Source organism: Dendrobates tinctorius, unplaced genomic scaffold (genome assembly GCF_039654945.1).
Source record: "Dendrobates tinctorius isolate UK_male_01 unplaced genomic scaffold, ASM3965494v1 ptg000133l, whole genome shotgun sequence".
Taxonomy (NCBI): domain Eukaryota; kingdom Metazoa; phylum Chordata; class Amphibia; order Anura; family Dendrobatidae; genus Dendrobates; species Dendrobates tinctorius.
In genome coordinates, this window is record NW_027361801.1 from 8,793,495 (window position 1) to 8,819,115 (window position 25,621).

Here is a 25,621-nt window from a genome sequence, read left to right on the forward strand (position 1 = left end):
ACATGGGATTGTATTCCTGGGAGATGGGGGTGCCATACTAGGCCTTTTTTCAGCCATTTGTGTGTCTCTTCCCCCTTCCCTCTTTCATGTACCTATGTCTTATTATATTACATAATTATTAATAAAATATTGTATTTTATATGACATTTTGACTGCTGGCCTTTCGTTCTTGTACATTTGAATCTGTGATTGCAGTTGTCTTCATTAATTGTCCTCTATGTATATGTGTATTGGCTTATTCTATCTGCCATGTGATCTATTGTGGCTCTTTTTGGCCCCATACACATCATGTATACCACAATTCTCATTTACCATCGTCAAACATTTAGTTGATGGGTCACTACAACCCAGGACTTTTTTTCCTCCTAGTTTTATTATAAGGAGGTGTCCTGCTTGATTTTGGATGTTGTTTTCTTCCTCTCCTTCAGCCGATGCATCTTTCATCGAGTGCCGAGTCTCCTTGATTACAGAGGTCTCTCCCCAGGCTATCTGTGGATCGTAGAACATCACAGAGAGTTGAGCCAAACCTGTTTCACAATCATAAAAGGGAGGAGGGCAAAATGCAGCCAAACTGCTCCCAAACGTTAGTATCAGAATTATGATGAATCATTTTAGATAAACATGTGCTCCAACTTGTCCGATTTTCAACTACAGTTTTACGAGGATAAACTTGGTTATTAAACATTAATCTCCATCCACTGTGGAGCTTTGTTATAAGCCTGTGACACTTTATTATGTACTCTGTACCTGTAGAATCATAATTCACTGTTTATTTGGAAAAAAAAGTCGTCCAATTTTCTTGATCAGTGATATTCCAGAGGAAATTTCAGCCAGTTTTTCACAGTAATAAATCTACATTCTTAAGCCGTTACATTTCCACCCTTCTCTTCTGCATTGCTTGTGTGTCAATCTAAACCATAGTTTTAACATTATATTCATCTAGTGGAGAATGCTACAGAGATAGCTGCCAGTTACGATATAGAACTGCCCACTGGACTCTTAAATTACTAAGTAGGACTGCCCACTTAACTTTTAAAGTGAACTTTCACCAGATTTGGCTGATATGATGTAAGGCCACCACCTTTAGAGTGCTGTATATCTGCCCTCAACCTGACGTGAAAGAGAAGAAAAAGACTTTATTATTCTCACCTACGGGGTGGTCTGGTCCGAGGGGTGTCCATGTTCTTAGTCCGGTGTCTCCCTTCTTTCGATGCTGTCCTCCTTCTTGCTTCTTGTGGATGAAACTTCCCTGTGTCATCCACTTAGTCCCTGTTGAGGGCAGAGTAAAGTACTGCATTGCGCAGGAGCTAAGAAAGGTCAAAGAGCTCCGGTGCATGCCACTGCAGTGCTTTACTCTGCCTTAGTCAGGGCAGAGAAATTCGCCCTTCTGCACAGGTGTTATTGGTGAGACCGTGTTGATAACATACGGACGCGTCATCCACACAAACTAAGAAGATGGGAGACATCGGACCAAGACCAGCAACATCTCTTGATCTGGACCGCCTCGCAAGTCAGTATAAGAAAGGCTCTTTTTCTTCTTTTCCAGGTCGGGTTAGGGATGATGTACAGCATTATAGAATGCTGTATATCAGGCCTGAAAGGTGCTGGCTTTACCTCATATGGGCCAAACCTGGTAACAGGTTCTCTTTAAATTGCTAAGTGGGACCACCCACTGAACTCGTAAATAGAGAAGTAGGACCAACACCTAGACTCTAAAATTGCTAAGTGGGACTGGGTCGCCCTCCGTCACCCAGGGCTGTGGGATACTCGGTACCGGGCCGGTGTCAGTGGGGAAAGTATCACGGCAGCTGTGACCCGGTCCGTGGCCCTGGGCACCCAATGTCAATGGTGGTGTGTGATTAATGGAATTGAATAGTTCGTGACGCCACCTGTGGTGTTCAGCAAGGGAGATGTTAAGCCAACGCTGCAGACCCGATCCTCTGGGACAGATGGTGGGGTGCAGCAATGGTGATATAGCCCTCCACAGGCAGGGCTGTTGTCTCAGGGCAGTGTAGACGTGGGGACACTTTGATGGTGTAGTGTCCGGTGCAGGGGGATGTAGCAGTGCTGGCGGACGCAAGAAGGAAAGGAGGACACCAGGGCTTGCAGTTTCAACGCTTTACTAACAGTTATTGGTAACCACTGGTGCCAGCTTCCAGGCCGTGTCCTCCGGGGCAGAGACTCAATCAACCTCCCGGGCATGTCAGTCTTCTCTCCAACACTCCGCCAACATGTACCTGTCCTGAATGACTCCGCTATTGCACCTATTAGTGTGAAGAGCTCCAGTACCGTGGTTACTCTGAAGTTCCTCCTGTCAGATGTTCCTAACAACTCTAATTGTATGATAGACAGCTGTAGCCTGATCAGGGACCTCCTGGATCTCGGCTCTCTATCCGTGTTGCTGTTGTGTCCCAAGTCTTAGATGGCAGTAGTGCATTTACAGCCAACTACTCCACCGTTGTCTGCTGCAGAACCATAAGTGTCCATACAACCTCGGGGACCGGGCCCCGGCCTTGTGCTGAGAACCTATAGGCAGGGTTCCTCTTCCAACCCACAACTCCTCTCTGTTCTCCTACTCCTTCGTTCCGCGCTGTTCCTTCTCTCTCTTATGGAAGCTTAGGTTGCAGTTCTACATCTTTCTCCTTCTGTTCCTTTCCCGTGCGAGCTGGCTCAGGTCACTGAGGCAGCTGCAGCACTCCTTCCTCCATCCCTCTTCCAGGGATCCGTCCTCAGACTCTCCTGACTGACTGACCTCCAGACTGAACTAACTGTAATTCTAAACTTTCCCACTCTTTTATATCTAACTCCACCCACCTCCCAGCAAATCTCGTGTTACGAAGCAAGGACCCACGAAAGGTGCTCTGCTATCCTTTAAGCATGGAGCCACAATCTGGTTCATTGCTGAACTATCCTGTGTGTGGGTGCAGGTGTTGGAGTGTGGAAAGGAGTTCCCAGCCTACCTAGTTGGTGAGGCACTACACCTTAGGAGATGGTGCAGTACCTCTGTGGCGACTGAGCCTCAGGGGGCCACATACCCCCCCGTTAAACACAGCACGTCCGCGTGCTGCAAGACAACAAAGTTGACAGCAAAGAAACATACAAAAATTTTGTAATGCATAGCAAACTTTTCTTATACTAATCTTCCTGGTATAGGAGGTACTCATCTTGAATGTTACAAACAATTCTATCTAAAATTCTATCTAAAATTTTTAATTCTAAGTACAATTCTCAATTCAAAGTGCTTTTCTCTGTAACACACATTTTCTCTCATTTTTCAGTTTCCTTCTCTAGTACACATTTATTTTTCTACTTTCATTGTCTCTTCTAGATGCAAGACACTGACCGCAAGTACCTGGTCTGTCACCTGTCTACTTTCAATTCTTTATTCACTCATCTCTAGATCAGACATTCCTAATTCTTCTATAAAAGCCATTTCTCAGTTACTAATACTCCTAAAACACATTATCAAATACTTCACAGTAAAACATTCAACAGTTATTCTTGTAAGTGCTGGACACCGCTCCCCGCCGGGATTTCTTGAGGTAGACATCATCTTCGAAAAGTGTCCATGCAAAAACATTATCCTTGCAAAGTGTCTCTATATGTAAAACCAAGAGAGGGCACTTTACAATAAAAGTTTTTGGATCACTCCAAGTTCATGATCGCTAGTTCAAATTGGGAAAACGCTGCCATTGCAAAAACTTAGGCAACAAAAGTGCTACCAGAAAAACATGATAACAAAAAAAAGGCACAACTGGTGCAACAAACCCTCCTGGGTAACGAGATTTGGAAAAAGTTTAATTCTTAGTGCTGATCCCCTCCTGGGGTTCTGGAAGAACTGTCCTCAGGTGTGGTATTTTTGTCCTGATTCTGGTTTCTCTCTAGAGGACCTTGAAGCTGTGGCAATGGAACCCATGATGTATCTCAATGCCCACCAACTGCTCCTCCTCAATAGGCGGTTCTGCTGTCCTGGTACGAGGTCTAGCTCCTTGGGCTTCTACATCTTGGCGGCGCCGACAAGCAACTACCTGGGGACTGGGCAGTGAAGGAATTCCGAAATCACCATCCCAAAATGATTCAAATCCTCCTCTGGCCTGTAGATGTCGGATCGGGCGTGCCTGCTCCAACCGTACCCCCAACAGCAGGGTCCTCCTCCGCCTCTCCATTAACCTATTAGGAAGGCCGGGATATATACCTGGGAGTTCCCGATGGTGCGGCCTCTGCTCCGGTTCAGGCGTGGTGGCAATAGGCGCTGTCCGGTGGGACACCGGGGATGGCGGGGGAGCCAATAACAGCTCCGTTTCTGTGGGGGTCGCTGGCGGGACCTGCGCAGCCGCGCCAGATCCGGGCAGGAGCTTCTCTTCCTCCGCTTCAGCTCCCTGGGCTGTGTACAACTCCTGTATCAGTGACAAAGAGGGGACAGAGTACGCTGCTGGTGGCATGGCGGCAGCTCCAAGCTCCACAGGGTCTGCCAGGGAAGGGTCAGTTACAGCAGCGGTGGGTACCGCAGGTGCAGGCCCCTCTGGGGTGCGCTGCCGGCTCAGTCTCTCCAAGGCCTCCTGCCTCAGCCGCAGCCGGGTGGTCAGCTTGACTATCTCTTCTTCCAAGTGCCGGCGGTTCACCTCGTAGATCGGGTTGGAGCCTTCAGCCATGGCGCCAGGGAGATCCGTTTCCCCGCGCTCTGCAGGCCTCCTTCCCTCACTCTCCAAAATGGCGTTCTGGCGTTCTTCTTCCTGCCTCGGCCCCTTTCCCGCCACTGGCTTCTTCTGCCTTCTTCCAGCGCCTCCATACCAAGCCAGTATACGAACCCCTCAGGGGGTGGGCCATGTATCTGTCACATAGTAATTCAGGCAGGGAAGGCCCAATTGTTGTGAGTCCATTTTCCCCTTCATTACTGAGGCCCGAGGAACTCCCTCTTCTGGTAAAGAAAAGGTAGTGAGCCTGATTATCAAACACCTGAGGCTGATGATGATGACTGGCTGAGTGGAGTTACTGACTGGATATAAGGCTGCCGACGCCCTTCTGCCCTGCGGGTGATTTCTCTGTGGGATCCTTGGAGACCAGTCTGAATTCCTGCTCCTCTAAAGCTAAGTTTGCTGCTCGGCCTTTTGCATTTGTGCTTTGACTTTGTTTTGCTTTGTTTTTCTGGATTTCTGCCATTCCCTGCTGGGGTGTGCTGAATTCCTTTAGCTCTGTCTTCTGAAAATACCTGAATGCTGATTTAGTTTTTGAAGCCTAGCTGCTTCAGGGCCTTTTTCATATCAGCTTGTTGGCTTATGTCTTTGATAGGGTTTTGGCAGATTGCAGACAGCAGCCTTCCTGTCCTTTCCTATCTAGGTAGTTTTGGGCCCCGTCTTTGCTCAGTCTATCTTTCTGTCTGTGTTAGTGTTTTCATCTTGCTTCACCGTCATTATATGTTGGGGGCTGCCTATTGCTTTGGGGTCTGCTCTGGGGCAGTTTAGATTTCCCCTTTCTTTCTTTAGGCCTAGTTAATTCTCCGGCTGTGATCGAGGGGTCTAGGGCATCATAGGAACCCCCCACGGCTACTGCTAGTTGTGTTGATAGGTTCAGGGGTCTGCAATCTGATAGTTGCCAACTTCTCTGGTTTTCTGGACTTAGCTTGTATTTCTGCTTTTGCCTCCTACGGTGACTCATTCATAACAGAATCACCCGCCATACCGCAGATCCTAGGGTACTCAATAGCAGGAAAGAATTGTTAAAAAAAAAAAAAAAAAAGTGTGTATATTTTGTCCTCTATATCTCTGAGGCTGTAGGGGGAATTTTTTTTTCTCTCAATGGAGATAAAGCAATTGTCTGATCGTGTGGAGCAGCTCGCTGCGGAAGTGCGGGGAATTTCCGCCTATCTTGCTCATTCACATGCTGCTGAACCAAAGATTCCTACACCTGATGTATTTTTTGGGGATCGGTCTAAATTTTTACATTTCAAAAATAATTGTAAATTATTTTTTGCCTTGAAGCCTAACTCGTCAGGGAGCTCCGCGCAGAAGGTTAAAATTGTCATCTCTTTGCTGCGTGGCGATCCCCAGGATTGGGCGTTTTCTTTGAAACCAGATGATCCTATTCTGACTAATGTGAACGCATTTTTTCAGGCCTTGGGGTTGTTGTATGACGAACCTAATGCCATTGATCAGGCTGAAAAGACCCTGCTGGCATTTTACCAGGGTCATGATTCTGCAGAATTGTACTGTCAAAAATTCCGAAAGTGGGCAGTACTTACTACCTGGAATGATAATGCCTTGGCTGCTCTCTTTCGGAAGGGGTTGTCAGAAGCCGTAAAAGATACTATGGTGGGATTTCCTGTTCCCTCTGGTCTTGACGATTCTATGTCATTAGCCATTCAGGTTGATCGGCGTTTGCGCGAATGCAAAGCTGCACGAGAGGTGTTGCCACCTGTTGATCAAATGTCTGAACCTATGCAATGTGATAGAGTTTTTTCCAGAGAGCAGAGTCAGGAGTTCAGAAGGCGTAATAAGTTGTGTTTTTTCTGTGGAGATGCCTTGCATATTATTTCTGTCTGTCCTAAACGAGAGAAACACTTTGCACACACGTTTTCTGTTGGGGGTGTTCAACCTAAGTTTCTTCTGGCTATTACTCTGATCTGCTCCCTGTCCACATTTTCCGCCAAGGCTTTTGTGGATTCGGGAGCAGCCCTAAACCTAATGGACTTGGATTTTGCTAAACGTTGTGGATTTCCGATGACACCTCTGCAGATGCCTATCCCTTTGAGGGGGATTGATGCTACTCCTTTGGCTAAAAATAAACCTCAGTTTTGGACCCAGGTGGTAATGCGGGTCGCCCCAGACCATCAAGAAAATTGCAGATTTTTGGTGTTGCATAATCTGCATGATACTATTGTTCTGGGGTTTCCCTGGTTACAAATTCATAATCCAGTTTTGGATTGGAAATCTGTTTCTGTGGTGAGTTGGGGTTGTCGGTGTGCCTTTAGTGAGGCTCCGGTGTTTTCCACCTCTCCTCAGTCGCATGATGTTCCTGATTATTTGGCGGACTTTTATGATGTATTTAGTGAGAATGAGTCTGCGTCTCTGCCTCCTCATAGGAGTTATGACTGTGCAATTGAACTGAGCCCGGGGTGTAAATTTCCCAAGCGTCGGCTCTTCAATTTATCTGTACCCGAGCACGAGGCTATGCGATCCTATATTAAGGAGGCGTTGGAGAAGGGTCATATTAGACCATCCTCGTCACCCTTAGGTGCCGGGTTTTTTTTTTGTAGCCAAAAAGGATGGATCATTAAGACCTTGTATTGATTATCGTGCCCTCAACAAAATTACTGTTAAATATCAGTATCCGTTACCCCTGATTTCTGATCTATTCTCCAGAGTTAAAGGTGCTTGCTGGTTTACCAAGCTTGACCTCAGGGGGGCATATAATCTCATTCGCATTAAGCATGGGGACGAATGGAAGACGGCGTTTAATACTCCGGAGGGACATTTTGAGTACCTGGTGATGCCTTTTGGGCTCACTAATGCCCCTTCTGTCTTCCAGTGCTTCATGAACGATATTTTCCGAGATTTTGTCGATAAATTTTTGATTATCTATCTGGATGATATTTTGATCTTCTCCAAGGATTGGGATTCTCATGTGGAACATATTCGGACTGTGTTCCGGATCTTGAGGGAGAATTCCCTGTATGTCAAAGGATCTAAATGCCTTTTTGGAGTACAGAGGATTTCTTTTTTGGGATTTATTTTGTCCCCGTCAACTATTGAAATGGACCCGGCCAAGGTACAGGCCATTTACGATTGGGTTCAGCCCACTTCTTTGAAGGCCCTCCAGAAGTTTTTGGGTTTTGCTAATTTTTATCGGAAATTTATAGCAAAATTTTCTAGTATTGCCAAGCCATTGACTGATTTGACTAAGAAGGGTGCTGATGTGTTAAATTGGTCTCCGGAGGCTGTTTCTTCCTTTCAGGAGCTGAAGCGAAGATTCACCTCCGCCCCGGTTTTGCGGCAACCTGATGTCTCACTTCCATTCCAGGTAGAGGTGGATGCTTCTGAGATTGGTGCAGGAGCTGTTTTGTCCCAAAAGGATCCTGTAACATCTAAAATGAATCCCTGTGCTTTTTTTTCCCGAAAGTTCTCTCCATCTGAACGTAACTATGATGTGGGGAATAGGGAACTGTTGGCCATGAAATGGGCATTTGAGGAGTGGAGACATTGGTTGGAGGGAGCTAAGCATCAAGTCGTGGTCCTCACTGACCACAAGAATTTGATTTACCTAGAGTCGGCTAAGCGCTTGAACCCTAGACAGGCTAGGTGGGCCTTGTTTTTTACACGTTTTGATTTTGTGGTTTCTTTTCTTCCTGGAACGAAGAATGTCAAGGCAGACGCCCTCTCTCGGAGCTTCTCTGCTGATTCTCCTGTGGTGACCAAGCCTGCTACCATCTTAGGCGAAGGGGTAGTTCTTTCTGCCATCTCGCCCGATTTGAGACGTGCTCTGGAAGAGTTCCAGGAGGACAAACCTGAGCGTTGTCCCAGTGGAAAGTTGTATGTTCCTGACAAGTGGAAGAAGAGAGTGATGTCTGAAGTTCATTGCTCTGCTTTGGCTGGTCATCCAGGTATTTTTGGTACTAGAGATCTGGTGAGTCGGTTTTTTGGTGGCCCTCCTTGTCTCGTGATGTCAGGAATTTTGTGCAGTCCTGTGGGACGTGCTCCCGGTCTAAATCGTGTTCTCGCTCTAGTGAGTTGTTGATGCCTTTGCCTGTCCCCAAGAGGCCATGGACCCATATTTCAATGGATTTCATCTCTGATATGCCTGTCTCTCAAAGGATGACTGTTATTTGGGTGATTTGTGATAGGTTCTCTAAGATGGTTCATCTCGTACCACTCCCTAAGTTGCCGTCTTCCTCTGAGTTGGTGCCCCTGTTTTTACAACAGGTGGTTCGTTTGCACGGGATTCCTGAGAACATTGTATCTGACAGAGGAGTCCAGTTTGTGTCTAGATTTTGGAGAACTTTCTGTTCCAGGCTGGGAATTCAGTTGTCCTTCTCCTCTGCTTTTCACCCTCAGACCAATGGGCAGACAGAGAGAACAAACCAGACCTTGGAGTCATATTTGAGATGTTTTATTTCTGCTGATCAGGATGATTGGGTTTCATTTTTGCCTTTGGCCGAATTTGCTTTAAATAATAGAGCTAGTTCTGCCACTTTGATGTCACCTTTTTTTTTGTAACTTTGGGTTTCATCCTCGATTTTCTTCAGGGCAGGTGGAGCCCTCTGCCTGCCCATGTGTTGACACTGTGGTGGAGAGAATGCACCAGATCTGGGACCAAGTGGTGGATAAGTTATCTCTCTCCCAGGAAAAGGCCCAGCGGTTTTCCAACCGACATAGGACCATTGGTCCCCAGTTTAAGGTTGGTGATATGGTGTGGTTATCATCAAAAAATATTGCTATGAAGGTGGCTTCTCCTAAGTTTAAGCCTAGATTTATTGGACCTTACAAGATTGTGGAGATTATTAATCCGGTCTCTTTTCGTTTGGCTCTTCCTGTCACATTTAAAATCCATAATGTGTTCCATAAATCTTTGTTGAAGAGGTTTGTTGAACCTGTTGTTCCGGGGGTGGCACCTCCAGACCCTGTATTGGTTGAAGGTAACATGGAATATGAGGTAGAGAAAGTACTGGATTCCCATCTGGCTAGACGGAGACTCCAGTATTTGGTTAAGTGGAAGGGTTATGGTCAGGAGGATAATTCCTGGGTCTCTGCCTCTGATATTCATGCCAAAAGATTGGTGCGTGCCTTTCATCGGGCTCACCCTGATCGCCCTGGTGGCGTAGTTGAGGGTTCGGTGACCCCTCCTCAAGGGGGAGGTACTGTTGTGAGTTCATTTTCCCCTTCATTACTGAGGCCCGAGGAACTCCCTCTTCTGGTAAAGAAAGGTAGTGAGCCTGATTATCAAACACCTGAGGCTGATGATGATGACTGGCTGAGTGGAGTTACTGACTGGATATAAGGCTGCCGACGCCCTTCTGCCCTGCGGGTGATTTCTCTGTGGGATCCTTGGAGACCAGTCTGAATTCCTGCTCCTCTAAAGCTAAGTTTGCTGCTCGGCCTTTTGCATTTGTGCTTTGACTTTGTTGCTTTGTTTTTCTGGATTTCTGCCATTCCCTGCTGGGGTGTGCTGAATTCCTTTAGCTCTGTCTTCTGAAAATACCTGATTGCTGATTTTGTTTTTGAAGCCTAGCTGCTTCAGGGCCTTTTTCATATCAGCTTGTTGGCTTATGTCTTTGATAGGGTTTTGGCAGATTGCAGACAGCAGCCTTCCTGTCCTTTCCTATCTAGGTAGTTTTGGGCCCCGTCTTTGCTCAGTCTATCTTTCTGTCTGTGTTAGTGTTTTCATCTTGCTTCACCGTCATTATATGTTGGGGGCTGCCTATTGCTTTGGGGTCTGCTCTGGGGCAGTTTAGATTTCCCCTTTCTTTCTTTAGGCCTAGTTAATTCTCCGGCTGTGATCGAGGGGTCTAGGGCATCGTAGGAACCCCCCACGGCTACTGCTAGTTGTGTTGATAGGTTCAGGGGTCTGCAATCTGATAGTTGCCAACTTCTCTGGTTTTCTGGACTTAGCTTGTATTTCTGCTTTTGCCTCCTACGGTGACTCATTCATAACACCCTATACTCTTTGCGGTCTTTTCCTAGGACCTCCCATCTCTTCACGCCCTTTTTCTCTGTGCCATTTCTAATGTCCATTTTACAGTCTATTAAATCAGGTCTTCTGCACATTCTCAAAAGTACAAAGTCTCACAAATTTCAGGCGCACAGAACCCGATGGTATCAGGTCTCATCATCCTGTTCGTGACGCCAAAATTGGGTCGCCCTCCATCACCCAGGGCTGCGGGGTACTCTGTACAGGGCCGGTGTCGGGGGGGAAAGTATCACGGCAGCTGTGACCCGGTCCGTGCCCCTGGGCGCCCAATGTCAATAGTGGTGTATGGTTAATGGAATTGAATAGTTTGTGACGCCACCTGTGGTGTTCGGCAAGGGAGATGTTAAGCCGACGCTGCAGACCCGATCCTCTGGGACAGATGGTGGGGTGCAGCAATAATGGTATAGCCCTCCTCAGGCAGGGCTGTTTTCCCACAGCAGTGTAGACATGGGGACACTTTGATGGTGTAGTGTCCGGCGCAGGGGGATGTAGCAGTGCTGGTGGACGCAAGAAGGAATGGAGGACACCAGGGCTTGCAGTTTCAACGCTTTACTCACAGTTCTTGGTAACCACTGGTGCCCGCTTCCATGCCATGTCCTCCGGGGCAGAGACTCAATCAACCTCCCGTTCAAGTCCGGCTTCTCTCCAACACTCCGCCAACATGTACCTGTCCTGAACGACTCCGCTATTGCGCCTATTAGTGTGAAGAGCTCCAGTACCGTGGTTACTCTGAAGTTCCTCCTGTCAGATGTTCCTAACAACTCTACTTGTATGATAGACAGCTGTAGCCTGATCAAGGACCTCCTGGATCCCGGCTCTCTATCCGTGCTGCTATTGTGTCCCAAGTCTTAGATGGCAGTAGTGCATTTACAGCCAACTACTCCACCGGTGTCTGCTGCAGAACCATAAGTGTCCATACAACCTCGGGGACCGGGCCCCGACCTTGCACTGAGAACCTATAGGCAGGGTTCCTCTTCCAACCCACAACTCCTCTCTGTTCTCCTACTCCTTCGTTCCGCGCTGTTCCTTCTCTCTCTTATGGAAGCTTAGGTTGCAGTTCTACGTCTTTCTCCTTCTGTTCCTTTCCCGTACCAGCTGGCTCAGGTCACTGAGGCAGCTGCAGCACTCCTTCCTCCATCCCTCTTCCAGGGATCCGTCCTCAGACTCTCCTGACAGACTGACCTCCAGACTGAACTAACTGTAATTCTAAACTTTCCCCTTCTTTTATATCTAACTCCACCCACCTCCCAGCACATCTCGTGTTACGAAGCAAGGACCCACGAAAGGTGCTCTGCTATCCTCTAAGCATGGAGCGGCAATCTGGTCCATTGCTGAACTATCCTGTGTGTGGGTGCAGGTGTTGGAGTGTGGAAAGGAATTCCCAACCTACCTAGTTGGTGGGGCACTACACCTTAGGAGAACGTGCAGTACCTCTGTGGCGACTGAGCCTCAGGGGCGCCACAGGACCACCTACTGTACTCTTGAATTGTTGAGTAGGACCGCCCACTGCACTTTAAAATTGCTAAGTAGAACCACCCACTGGACTCCTATGCACTTTATTAGAAAAGATTTCAATTATTTAAATCCAACTGAATATTATTCCATAAAACTATTAATTGCTCTACTCATCTCCTGCTCTACAATTTACTGTCCTTAGACTGGATCTATCATTTATCACCTATCACTTTAGTTTGTAATTCTTCCTACATTTATATTTTCTATTAACTATTATGCCTGCTTTAGATAAAAAAAAAAAAAAAAATTAAAGTGTTTTTTTAACATCCAAAATATCTCCTATGCTGACAATGGCATGCATAGATGAGTGGATCCCATTATTTTACCCAGTTTTGATATCCAGTATGGAAGAATAAAATGTTTATTTGCATTCCAAACCTATTCTGACATTTCCTTACCTCTACTTTGCCCAGAGTTGAGTTTTGCACAGGCTCTTGCAATGCCATTTCAAAAGATATGAGACCAGCAAGGGCTATGCCCATTATCTCCGAGAACCCCAGCTGCATAGTTTGCTTCTGCGATATATATACAATTTTATATAGTAGATTTCAGCACTCTATAATGTAAGGCAAATGTGCTGTCTGGGTTTGCAGGAGAGTCACGGGTTGCAGACCACTGCACTACACACTATGGTAAAATTGGTATCTCACAGGGTCATGCTCCTATGACCAGGTCACTATGCATTCACTTAAGTATCCTGAAACATGTCACCAGCACTTTACGGGGAAACAACACATTAAGTGTATACATTGTGACATGTAATCAGCTTATAATGACCTTATCCCCTTGATTGGCTGCCTGATTTTGCGTTGGCCCATTCACATTCATCTAAATGACGGCCATCGCATTTCAAATCCCAGCTATGCTGCCAGCCTACGATTCAAGGATCTTTGCTATGATCTATTCTAGAATGTCTATCTTTTCTGTCATCCTCTGTGGATATTTTGCTGATGCAAGCAACGATGTAAGCAACACTACCTGCTCAGTTGCCTGTCGGTGTTCTGATGATGACGAGGTATTTTGCTATAAAGTTGGGCTTAGAAGTTTACCTTCAGATCTGCCAGCTTCCTCCATGCTGCTGAACCTGGCAGGGAACATCATTCGGATCCTTCCTTACAACACTTTTCGTGATGTACCAGCTCTTCAAATCCTATGGCTCAATCAGAACAATCTGACTTTCCTGTATCCTGGTGCTTTTATTGCTCTTGGCAACTTAAAAGAATTAAATCTTAGCTGGAACCCAAGATTGACCTACCTCCATGCTCACACCTTCCGTGGCCTCTTTAGTCTCATCTCTTTGGATCTGTCTCATTGTAACATCTTTGACATCCACCCTCTTGTGTTCTCTCATGTGTCATCTTTGGAATTTCTTGATTTAGGCTCCAATAAGATGCAATACATCCCACAGGCATTGAGGAAACTTCACAACTTGACCAGGTTATCTCTGGAAAACAATTGCATAAAAGCAGTAGGAAAAAATTCCTTCAAATTTCAACTGGGCTTGGAAGATCTGAATCTACGAAGAAACCGGATTTGGGGCATTCAAGTTGAAGCCTTCAGCCAACTGAATAAACTGAGCGTGCTAAATTTAGGACATAACTCGATATCCCATTTGCCTAATCAGCTTTTTAGTGGATTAAGCCAGTTAAGGATTATGTACCTACAAGCTAACAAGATTGATCAAGTCAACTGCTCCTTTAATAGTCTAGTCCACTTGAAAAAATTACATCTTAATAACAATCGTATAACACAAATAGCGCACAACGCTTTCTCATCTCTGAAACAACTTCAGTTCCTTCAGCTGAACAAAAATAACTTGACCTCTCTCCCTAGTTATCTGTTTTCTCGTATGCCCAAACTGAAGGGTGTCTTTCTTTCTTATAACCCCTGGAGCTGTGACTGTAGCCTGGCTTGGATTGCCAACTGGATGGTAAATTACGAAGGAACAATCCGAGGTTTGAACTGTGTCTTTGCATTGTCCTACAGGACAACTTCGGAGGTCTTCACTCACAATGGAGTGGTTTGCATCCAAGATGACATGGCTGAGGAAGAAACATGTCTGGAAAGCTTGATAGATTCTGCCCCAGAATTAACTGTTTATTTATACTTTTCCACTATTCTACTAGGTCTAAGCCACTTTATCTTCTGTGTAATTCTACTATGAATTTGTGTTTAGACCTGACATGTATAGAATGGATTGACTTTCCTTGAGTCGATATCAAGGAATCTAAAATGAATACATCAGTTTTTATCTGGTTCTGTGTACTTGTATTTTATCTTTCTATGTATAAGCTGCTGTGTAGAGAAAATTAAGTCAACATGATGTACTGATATATGTAGAGAAGAAAATCATGGTGAATTATGGGTTCTAGAAAACTCAGAGCTGTTTGGGATGTCTGACCTAAGCATAACAAAGAGCAGTCAGCTCTACTTACATATCTCTTATGGTAATTAGTTATATTCTCCAAATACCAAAGAATATTTCTTAGAGTTGCGTCTCATACTGTTCCTTTATTATTGCAAATGAATGGGGAGACAAAAAAGCGCAATAGGGTCTTATCGATGTTACAAAGGACAAAATGTAACAAAAAACTTGCTCACCTGGTTAGGATGAGATAGGAGCATATAGTCAGGCGGCTGCTGCAGATCCACAAGTCCTCAAGGACGAGAAGTAATCATGTATTCAGTGGGAATTTGTAGTTAAAACTCCGCGCTGCCACAGGGATAAAATTCAGGAGAGAGATGTCTTGAATTCACAGTGGCTTTATTCAACGCGTTTCAGGGGTCTCATGCCCCCTTCATCAGGAAATACCACCTGAATACTGTTCCTTTATTAACATACCTGGAAAAGTACGAGTAAATCGTTAATTAATCGCCCCTATTCAATATTGTATGTCCCATTCCCGAGCCAAAATGACACTGTCAGAATTGATTGGACAGTGTCAGATTGAATAAATTCACACCCTACTGACAAAGGTAATAATGGAACCCAGTTGTTACACATATATTTCCAGGAAGAATGACAGAGAAATGGCACAATGCACAGTTCTAAGAAAAGATATTCCAACATTAAATTTTAAGTGGGGGATACAAGTATCTTCTAAATGTTTCAGTACCGACTAATACCTGAATGGGGTTAGAACTTGGTCCAGTGGTGGAACAGATAGGGGCTGATTTATTGATGAAGGGACGGCTGGAGTCCACCTTTTGGGATAATTGTTTTTCTTTCTGAAATGCATGTAATTGCTGTTAAGCATCATTTTTGCAATTGGTTTTCAGTAAAAATTTTGCAGTTTCCCTTATTGAGCTGCAGTGTTGCACTGTCTATTGCTGGCTGCAGAATGAGTTAACTGAGAATCTGTCCATCAGCCAGCTGTAACAGTGTGACAATAAAGGCTCGCTCATACCACGGTATAAAGCGGACAAGTGCTATCCAATTTTTTTTATTTATTTATTTTTTATCGGCTAGCACTAGGCCCAATGTTATTACATTGGGTTATGCTGATGACAGATTTTTTGCACTGACAGAATCTGTCTGAAAAAAATTGCAGCATTTTCATACTAAATTTTCTGGTGTAAACCTTATAATGAAGCGGGCCTATAGCTCAGAATTATCTTGAATAAAGCTACATTTCAGTGTTCCAACCTGGTGACAGCAGCATGTGTTACGTTTGTGGATTTTCTTTTCCAATTTACAATAATACCAACATGTCAAGAGAGCTGCAAGATCCTCTTTAAGAACTCAAAAAAAAAAAAGCTCTTTTGACTTAGACAATCTGTCACTGCATTTTTTTCCCATTTGGTTTATTATCAATTTGACCATATGCTAAATTATTCTAGTATATTGTGCAAATGGTCACAGGTTCACATCCCATAGGTGGTGTAAAGAATACTTGTAGTAGGTGTGATGTAGGTTCAAAAACTATGTAGAAAAAAATAAAATGTCAAAATCAACTAAACACCTTTAATTAAGCTTTTCCTATAATCCACCATACATGTACAAATTAGAGAAAACAGCAAAAAACACAAATATCCTGAAATAAAAAGTAAATAAACTGCAAATAATGCATAAAGGTAATAATAAGGGTACCGTATTTAGTAAACATAATTTTGAACAAAATGTTTTTTATTCATGTACAAATTAGGTCTGGGTGTAAAAATCTGATCTTGTATCATAAAATCTGCACTTTTCAACAGCAGCGATTGGATCTAGCTCCGTTTTCTGCTGTTGATCCGTTTATAAAAAGCTACCAATCTTTAACAGCATCATTAATTAGTTTAATGCTGTGAGGGGATGTTAAGGGTACCGTTACACTTAGCGATGCACCAGCGATCCCGACAACGATATGGATCGCTGGTGCATCGCTAAGTGGTCGCTAGTGAGCTGCCACACAGGCAGATCTCACCAGCGACATAGCAGGGGTCGGGGGTCGCTACTTACCTGTCAGACGCGGCGATCCAGACGTCGCTTTTCGGCGCCACAGGAAGCCCAGCAGGAAGCGCCCGACGAGAAATGGTCCAGGACGATCTTGCGCGATCAGCAATGAGCAGTGGGGGAGCCGGTCGGAGGTAAGTATCACATGTAGCGATATCGCTAGCAATATCGCTGCTACCTCACAAAACCAGTGGCGTTATAGCGATATTGCTAGCGATATCGCTATGTGTAACGGGCCCCTAAGACCTCCATCACACCGGGCAATGCAAATACAGGGGGGCAATGGGTTACTGAAGGTTGCCACCATCTTCAACCACCAGCTTTGAGCAGGGGGTTGGACCAGATGGCCCAGGAGGTCCCTTCCAACTCTACGATTCTATGATTAATACTTCTAAGAAGCCAAGCGTGAGGAGATTGTCAATTTCACTATAAACTGCAAAACTAAAGTATTGCAGTAAATTGAGTAATTGATCAAGGTTTGAGTCCCTTAGGGGAACTAAAAAAAAATGGGAAAAGTACATTTGTCAAAAATATGAAAAAAATGATTCCAAGCAAACACCTTTGTAAATGTGAAAGTGAAATAAATGCACATTTGGTATTACCACTAGGGATGGATGTTCGGGATCGTCAGGTTCAAGTGAACTTTAGTCCAAAGTTCAATTAACACAACTCGACCTGAACTTGAACCTGGACCCTATAGAAGTAAATTGGGACCCGAACTTTGGTGCCCTAAATTGGTCGAAGTAAGGGCCAGATTGTTGCAAAAGTTTCTCACTCTTTTTAATAATTTTAATTGTGTCTGCCCAGCAAAAAAGAGAATAAAAAGTGATCAAAAACTTGTGTGTACCCCAAAATGACATCACCAAAAACTACAGCTTCATCGATAGAAATATACAAAAATTATTTGTTGTTTACCCTGCATAGTAATGCCTGCTCTGGCCTTGTGCTAATTGTTTAATTACTGATTGTGGCCATTTGGTGGCTGAAGCTAGCAGACATTTCATTTCATATATATTTAGCTCTGGCTGGGATAGCACGCGTGCAACAGATATTAAGTGCAACAGGATAAAGTGCTTTGCAGTTAGACAATGCATTGAAGCTGATGGTCCTCTCTTCTCTTCTTCACACAGGTGTTTAATTCCATCATCCATGTGTGCTGTCTGACAAGTGTGAACTGCATCATATGTAGCAAGATATTTTCATGGTATCCATCATCCATGTGTGCTGTCTGACAAGTGTGAACTGCATCATATGTAGCAAGATATTTTCATGGTATTTAATTCCATCATCCATGTGTGCTGTCATACAAGTGTGAACTGCATCATATGTAGCAAGATATTTTCATGGTATTTAATTCCATCACTCCTGTGGTGGGCCTTTCTTTCGTTTTTTTGTTTCTGCTTTAAATTGTTGAAAGGTTTTTTTTTTCTTCTTTCTTTCTTTCACTTTTTTATGGCCTTGTCCAGCATTGGTTGTTTACCCTGCATAGTAATGCCTGCTCTGGCCTTGTGCTAATTGTTTAATTACTGATTGTGGCCATTTGGTGGCTGAAGCTAGCAGACATTTCATTTCATATATATTTAGCTCTGGCTGGGATAGCACGCGTGCAGCAGAAATTAAGTGCAACAGGATAAAGTGCTTTGCAGTTAGACAATGCAGTTGGACAGGGCAAGAGACAGGTAAGGTGCATAAGTTTTTCATGCAAGCATGCTTCTTGGTCAGTCGTACTACATTATGCATTGATCATATCAACCTGCTGCTTATTTGTCTTAACTTCTGCTTTCTCACACCTCGCCCGCCCTTTTACACATTCTGTGCACTCAGTGCATATCCACCCCTCCCTTCTCCCCTCTCCCATGTACAACTCTGAGGCTCCACTGACATTTCTTACCCACTCCAAACCATCTAATACCTCCATGCACCACTCAAAACGTTCATACAAATCATCCCACCACTTGCTCTTTCTGTTTTTTCTCCTTTTACTAGTTGCAGGCGACATCTCCCCCAACCCTGGGCCTCCTTCCACCAGTATACATTACTCTCCTCTAGCTGCATATAGAAACCCTGCTAATCTTATTATCATTCAGTGCATGCCTTCTCCTATCGCTTTCCAATGTGCTCTCTGGAATGCACGGTCTGTGTGTAACAAACTGACTTACATTCACGATTTTTTTTCTCTCGAATTCCCTTAACCTTCTGGCTATTACAGAAACCTGGATCCAGCATTCAGACACCACCGCTGCTGCCGCTCTCTCGTTTGGTGGGCTGAAATTTTCACATACCCCCAGACCTGAGAACAGACAGGGTGGAGGTGTTGATTTGCTCCTTTCATCACAATGTGCTTTCCAGGTCATCCCCCCCCCGTTCCCTCACTTACATTTCCTTCCTTTGAAGTCCACGCTGTCAGACTCTCTAAGCCATGACTTAGGAAAGTCTGACTGACGGCTTCACTGTAATGACCCCTCCCAAAACCCACACTTACCCCTTCTTAACTTAAATAAGACACGACTGCGTGACATTGGATGTAAAAGGCCACAGCAGCCCCGTTTATTAACACCAAACAAGCAATAACATTTTATCCATAAACGTAGAAATATTCCATAAACATAACCACCAGCAAAAGGAGGGGGGGTAAATGAAGAGTCCATTGTACATGATTGCAACACCAGCTCCACCACGTGCCCTCAGCCGCACCACACCGGCTCGAGGACACCCAGCCGAGTGTTGCAAAACCCATTGTACATGATTGCAACACCAGCTCCACCACGTGCCCTCAGCCGCACCACACCGGCTCGAGGACACCCAGCCGAGTGTTGCCCAACCAATGTCCTGCTGGGACCCAGCCCAGCAGGGACCCACGTTAACATGCCCCGCTGTGACCGAGCACAGCAGGGTCCCACGTTAACATGTCCCGCTGTGACCCAGCACAGCTGGGACCCACCTTAACCAAGTATACCATTGCACCACCAGGGGTAACCCGCTCCTGCACTGGGTTCACCCCCCGCTCTTTGTGCAATCCACCGACTTCAAATACCCCCCTCCTTTCCGCCACCGCGAGCACGTATGACACCTTGTACGTGCGAGTACCACCACTAAAACCCAACCCGAGCCGACTCTGCGGCTCAAGTAACCAATGTTTCTGTACCAAGACCAATCAATCGAAACTGATCCCCATTAGACCTCACAATGCCAACCTACACCAAAATACCAGTACAACAAGGTCAGCCACACCCAAGACCTGCAACTAGCCAACCGCATCGTCCAATCCTATGCACTGCCTGCGCGACCAGTCCCCAACCTGAGCCGCCGCCTCTGCCTCGTTGAGACCGCAACATTGCAGGCGCCTCCGAAAATTATACTTCACCTAATAATTAATCAAAGCCAACCATTATTGCCGTGAACAAAAGAACCTACATTGGTTCCCCAAACCTCCGATAGATTCTTGAAAATGTGCCCATTAAAACCCACTATGTAGTCATTCCAAACAGGAGCCCCTATGGACACCAACATGAGCACGGCTCCCAGGCAGAAAATTGCACTCCACCTGATAATAATCAAAGCCAACCATTATAGACGTAACAACAGAACCTACACTGGTTCCCCAACCTCCGACAGATTCTTGAAAAACGTGCCCCACTATATAGTCATGAACAACAACACGAGCATGGCTCCCAGGCAGGAGCATTCAGGCCCGATGTCTCAGATCAAACTCCTTGACGCCCCAGCGACCAAGTCTCCACCACACACGTGCAGTACCAAAACGCTGTTGGTCCCGTCAACCCTGCGTGATAGCATCTATCTTAAAATATCCACCCAACTAGAAAACATAAACCAATCCACCCCGTAATCACCACGACCCGGAACGAATTAATTGTGTGCATCACCCGTGCACTTCGAACCCAGAATCACAACACTATTGTTGCCACCCTCTTACCAAAAGTGAGATGTACTCCGCACCCATTCCCCGCTGAACTGCGGATTCGACACTACTCACAAAAGAAAGAAAAGCGACTCCACACCACCTGAAGTCCAGGAAAACTCAGACACACATCACGTCTCCCGAAAACCCCAGACACCATAAACCCGGGCCATCCGTCAAAACATTGCACTCACCGGTGCCCGATGCTTGTCCACCACTCAGCCTTAAAGCACCGCAAAAAGCACCCCCAAACGGAGCACAGCCCCAGATGATTACCAGGTCCTTAGAATCATTAAAAATCAATGCACATCGCACTAGCTTCCCCTGCCACAGCGTACCACCAGCCCGACATTAATGAAAGTAATGTTATAGCTGCAACCTGCTCACCCACTACCTAAAGTACACCTCCCCCGCAGCAGCGCTGCACCACAACCGTGTCCCCATAATACCAGCCGGTCCTGACAAGTGCGCATAACGGAATAAATGACATAGCCATGTATTGCCGGACGGGCTACACCCACGCGGGAGACCATTCACACGGCCATCGAAACAACATGTCCTGCCTCATGCTCTATACAGAATTCCTGACAAATGGAACAACACCCGCTGGATAAACAAACCGTTCACCAACCAGGACCCCCGAGACCAGTAAAGCACACGCTGGGTTACCCAACTCAAATGTTGCATCATCCTTGCGCAACACTTCACCCTGCCCCCCCCGTCCGGGGGCACCCAAAAAGAAAAGACTCTAAGGAGAGCTGTATACCCAGAAGGCAAAGCAGGACCAGCTGCACCCACAATAAACCTCCTAGCCCATTGTAACGAAAAACTATCCACTCTGTATAATAAACTCCTACGTAGCTACAATCAACGGCTGTAACAAATACCACCCGATACAGTCTGCCAAAAGCTCAATCGGCAACCCTAAAGAACCGCAGTGAGAACCCACCAGTCCTTACGTACAAAAGTTGTTAAAACTGCCCCAGGGCAGCCACGACCAGCAAATTACCGTAAGAACGCCATATGACTGCAGATCATGCAAAAACCCCCAGTGGATCGTAGCCCCACGTATTCAATAACCAAAATCAACCCCCCAAAACAGCAGCGCGATATACACGGGAACCTAATAACGACCCCCGACCTGACACGATGTACTCGTTAACCTAACCTGACTTAGACATAGGGCCCCAGGTGAATCAAACACTTTGACTTATCCAAACACATGATAACTGCAACAACGCCCTGAGCATGAAGAAACCCAAAGTAGTCAAGGGTTGGACCATGAACAGAAATAAGCACACCACCTTCCCTAATACCAGATAGTAGTCCCAGGTTGGACCATGAACAGAAAATAAGCACTGCACCATCCCTAATACCAGATAATCCCCGACTACAACACAGAAACCAAACCACGGACCTCAACAACCGGACATTGACCAACCATAACCCCAGCTCCACGCCATATCTACGTACCCCCAGAAATTAACCAGGAAAACAAATCCGGTAAAAGGTCAACTCCAAGCCCCCCGGGGGAAATGTCATCCATTGCTGCCAGAAAGGCAGGTTCACGAAAGATCTGCCGTCCCAAGCATCTCGACCTCACCAGAACGTCTGCCGCAACAAACCAAAATGCCCCTAGTGAACATGAAAACCCTTAGTACACTCAAAGCCCCTATTGGAGAACCGAACCCGGCATATAAATAAAACACACCCTAATGAAAACTCGACCACCTACCCCCTCACCTCTGACGAGCAATAGAACACACCCCACTGTAACGTGAAAGATTAAGCCGCCCGATGCACTACCAAAACAGATCACCACGTCAGTGAACTGCCATCCAACCCTTATCAAATACTAGGCGCGGCGATAAAACTGCTCACCACATCAGTGAACTACCATCAAGCCCTTATCAAATACTAGGCGCGGCGATAAAACTGCTCACCACATCGGTGAACTACCATCAAACCCTTATCAAATACTAGGCGCGGCGATAAAACAGCTCACCACATCAGTGAACTACCATCAAACCCTTATCAAATACTTGGCGCGGCGATAATCCTCCAGCCCAAAGACCCCATGCCTATAACACTAAACCATAAAACTGGCATGGATATGGCTATCCACCACCGCTCTGCCAATATCCGTATCACCACCTGAATTACTCACAAACCGCCATGGAATCACCACCAGTCATACACAAACACCCAGAGAATGCAAGCACAATTATACTAACCAAAATAAAATGATGTTGTCACCTATAGATATACCCACTATCATAAAAGCAAACTAGCATGAAATTAAAAAATACCTCCCAACACTCATGAAGTGCACAAAACAGCCTCCTGGACCACAAAGCAACCATTCCCTCACAGATTCGAACGCTGTCCACATGGACCAGCCGCGCATCTTTCCGAACCCCCAGACAAACACCCGAAACCATACGTAGCAACACCCTTCCCAACCAATATAATCTAGACATTAATAAAGGTTTAAGTGAGCCTTACTTACTAGGCTGACTCCGCGGAACCCCACGGAACAGCCGTCACGTGTCCTCCGCGTCGAGCACCGCAACTGCGATCTTCTCCATGGATCTACGCCGACTGCAGCCCTCCTGGGCCGCAGCGCCAGCACCCAGACCGACTGTCCGTCCGGGAACGCATGGCAAAAAGTCACTGGCTCGGAGCCTCAAACAGGGGGGGGAGGTTGGCGCTCCAGCCGCAGGCAACACCTCCTGAATCTGGCACCCAACGCCGGGGGAACGCGATGCCGGACCACATGACCTGTGGCCCCTGGCAGCTGAAGGGTGGCCACATGACCGAGCCACCGCCCGCTTCCCCCCAGCGCCGCGAGAAAGGAAATGAGGCCGGTGAAGTCACACACCACCTCGCCACCGGGCTCCTTGCCGCGTCACGTCACCGCCGTCCACCGATGCCGATGACCGCGCCGGGTCAGGTGACCACACCGGGTAACGTGGCCGCGACGTGCGCGTCACCACTGTGTGACGCGATCCGAAATGGAGGGGAGGCCGGCCACGTCACTCACCGCCCCGTTACCTTGCTGCCTGCTTCTCGACTTCTGGCTCCGGCCCCGCAATGTCTTCTGCAACAGGTCTGCTAATGGGGCTCATCCTCCGCTGCAAACTTAACTCTGGGCTGAGGTGCTCAGGAGGCCGTGATCGTCGCTGCCGCTTCGGAGGCAGAGGGGTCCCATCTTCTCCGCCGTCGCCATCACCAGACCATCGCTGCAGCTGTTCCTTCATCCACTGCTGGCCACGCTGCTCCATCATCCTCTTCATCTGTGCCACGAGGTATTCCATCTTCTGGATCCAAAGATTCAAGCTGAAGTCCCAGTTGTGAGGAGCTGACGATTCCGGACGTCTGCAAGGTAAGGAATGACCATCCCCCCACAGTTCTGCCCTATATATCCATCCCACTACTGACCACTCCCTGCCAACTCACATTGCACAATAAGCCCCATAGCTCCAACCCACACCTTCCCCCACAAGCACAAAGCACTACTGACCACTCCCTGCCAACTCACATTGCACCATAAGCCCCATAGCTCCAACCCACACCTTCCCCACAAACACAAAAGCACTACACCTTACCCTTCACTAACCCTCAGGCCTAGCATCCCTCCTTAGTCATGTGCGCCCTCCCTGTAGCCCCTTTGGGGCAGGCGTCCGGGCTTGCCTTTCTCCTTATGAGTGGTGGTTGTCTATCACCCCCCAGGCTCCTCTCGCCAGTTTCTAGACCACTTCGCCACCTGGCTTACTCACATTCTATCCTGTGACATCCCCACCCTCATCATGGAGACTTTAACATCCCCATCAATGATCCCCTCTCCCAATCTGCCTCTCATCTTCTTTATCTAACTTTTTCTTTTGGCCTCCCACAGTTTACTATTTCTCCTACACATGAGGACGGGAATACTCTGGACCTGGTTTTCTCCCATCCCGGCTCACTGCACGACTTTACTGACTCCCCTCTCCCGCTCTCGGACCACAGCCTTCTTTCCTTCTCAGTCAAGAATTGTCTCCTCACCTGGGACACCCCCACTTACCACACTTATCGGAATACATGTACCATTAATACCCAGCAGCTTATGGACAATCTCCACACTTCTTTAGCCCCCATCTCCTCCCTCTCCTGTCCAGACTTAGCATTGTCACACTTCAATAACACACTGAAGAATGCCCTAGATCAAGCAGCACCTTCTACATGCAGAAAGACCCGACACAGACAACGGCAGCCCTGGCACACAATGCAAGCACGCCTTCTTAAGTGCTGCTCAAGGTGTGCAGAGCGGCAGTGGAGAAAATCTCTCTTAGCAGAAGGCTTCATCCACTATAAGTTCATGATCAAAACCTATAACTCTGCCCTTCATCTGGCCAAACAATCCTACTTCACCACCCTCATCACCTCACTATCCAACAACCCAAGACGACTTTTTGAAACCTTAAACTCCCTCCTGAAACCTAAAGTACAGGCCCCCATCACCAACCTCAGCGGTGAGGATCTGGAGACTTATTTCCTAGAAAAAATCAACCACATCCATCAGGATATCTCAGCCCAATCTCCTCAGTGCCTGGATCCCCTCCCCTGCTGCACCTCAAGCTCACTAGATATCTTTGAGCCTCTTTCAGAAGAAGAAGTTTCCAAGCTCCTCGCTTCCGCTCAGCCTACAACCTGCAACAGTGACCCCATTCCTTCACAGCTCCTGCAGTCTCTCTCACCAGTGACCACCACTCACCTAACTAAAATATTTAACCTCTCTCTTTCTTCAGGTATATATCCCTCCTCATTTAAACATGCCATCATAACCCCTTTACTTAAAAAGCCATCCCTGGGCCAGAACTACACTGCTAACTACAGACCTGTCTCTAACATTTCCTTCACCTCTAAACTCCTGGAACGCTTGGTCCACTCCCGTCTAATCCGCTATCTCTCGGATAACTCTCTTCTCGACCCCTTACAATCTGGTTTCCGCTCTTTACACTCTACTGTAACTGCCCTCACTAAAGTCTCTAATGATCTAATAACAGCTAAATCGAAAGGTCATTGCTCCCTGC

General features: G+C 46.4%; 2 protein-coding genes across 2 annotated transcripts in view; both read left to right on the forward strand.

Moving 5' to 3' along the window:
* Positions 1-25,621, forward strand: part of LOC141048083 (plastin-3-like) — a 320,243-nt gene that overhangs the window by 170,035 nt on the left and 124,587 nt on the right. The gene's annotated exons all lie outside the window — the stretch shown is intronic.
* Positions 13,028-14,359, forward strand: LOC141048181 (leucine-rich repeat transmembrane protein FLRT1-like). Its single transcript, XM_073543642.1, has one exon. It carries the CDS (start codon positions 13,028-13,030, stop codon positions 14,357-14,359), a length of 1,332 nt encoding a protein of 443 aa, XP_073399743.1.

Bases quoted from the DNA above. Each gene is read 5' to 3' on its own strand.
- LOC141048181 (XM_073543642.1), top strand. From the start codon at position 13,028: ATGACGGCCATCGCATTTCAAATCCCAGCTATGCTGCCAGCCTACGAT.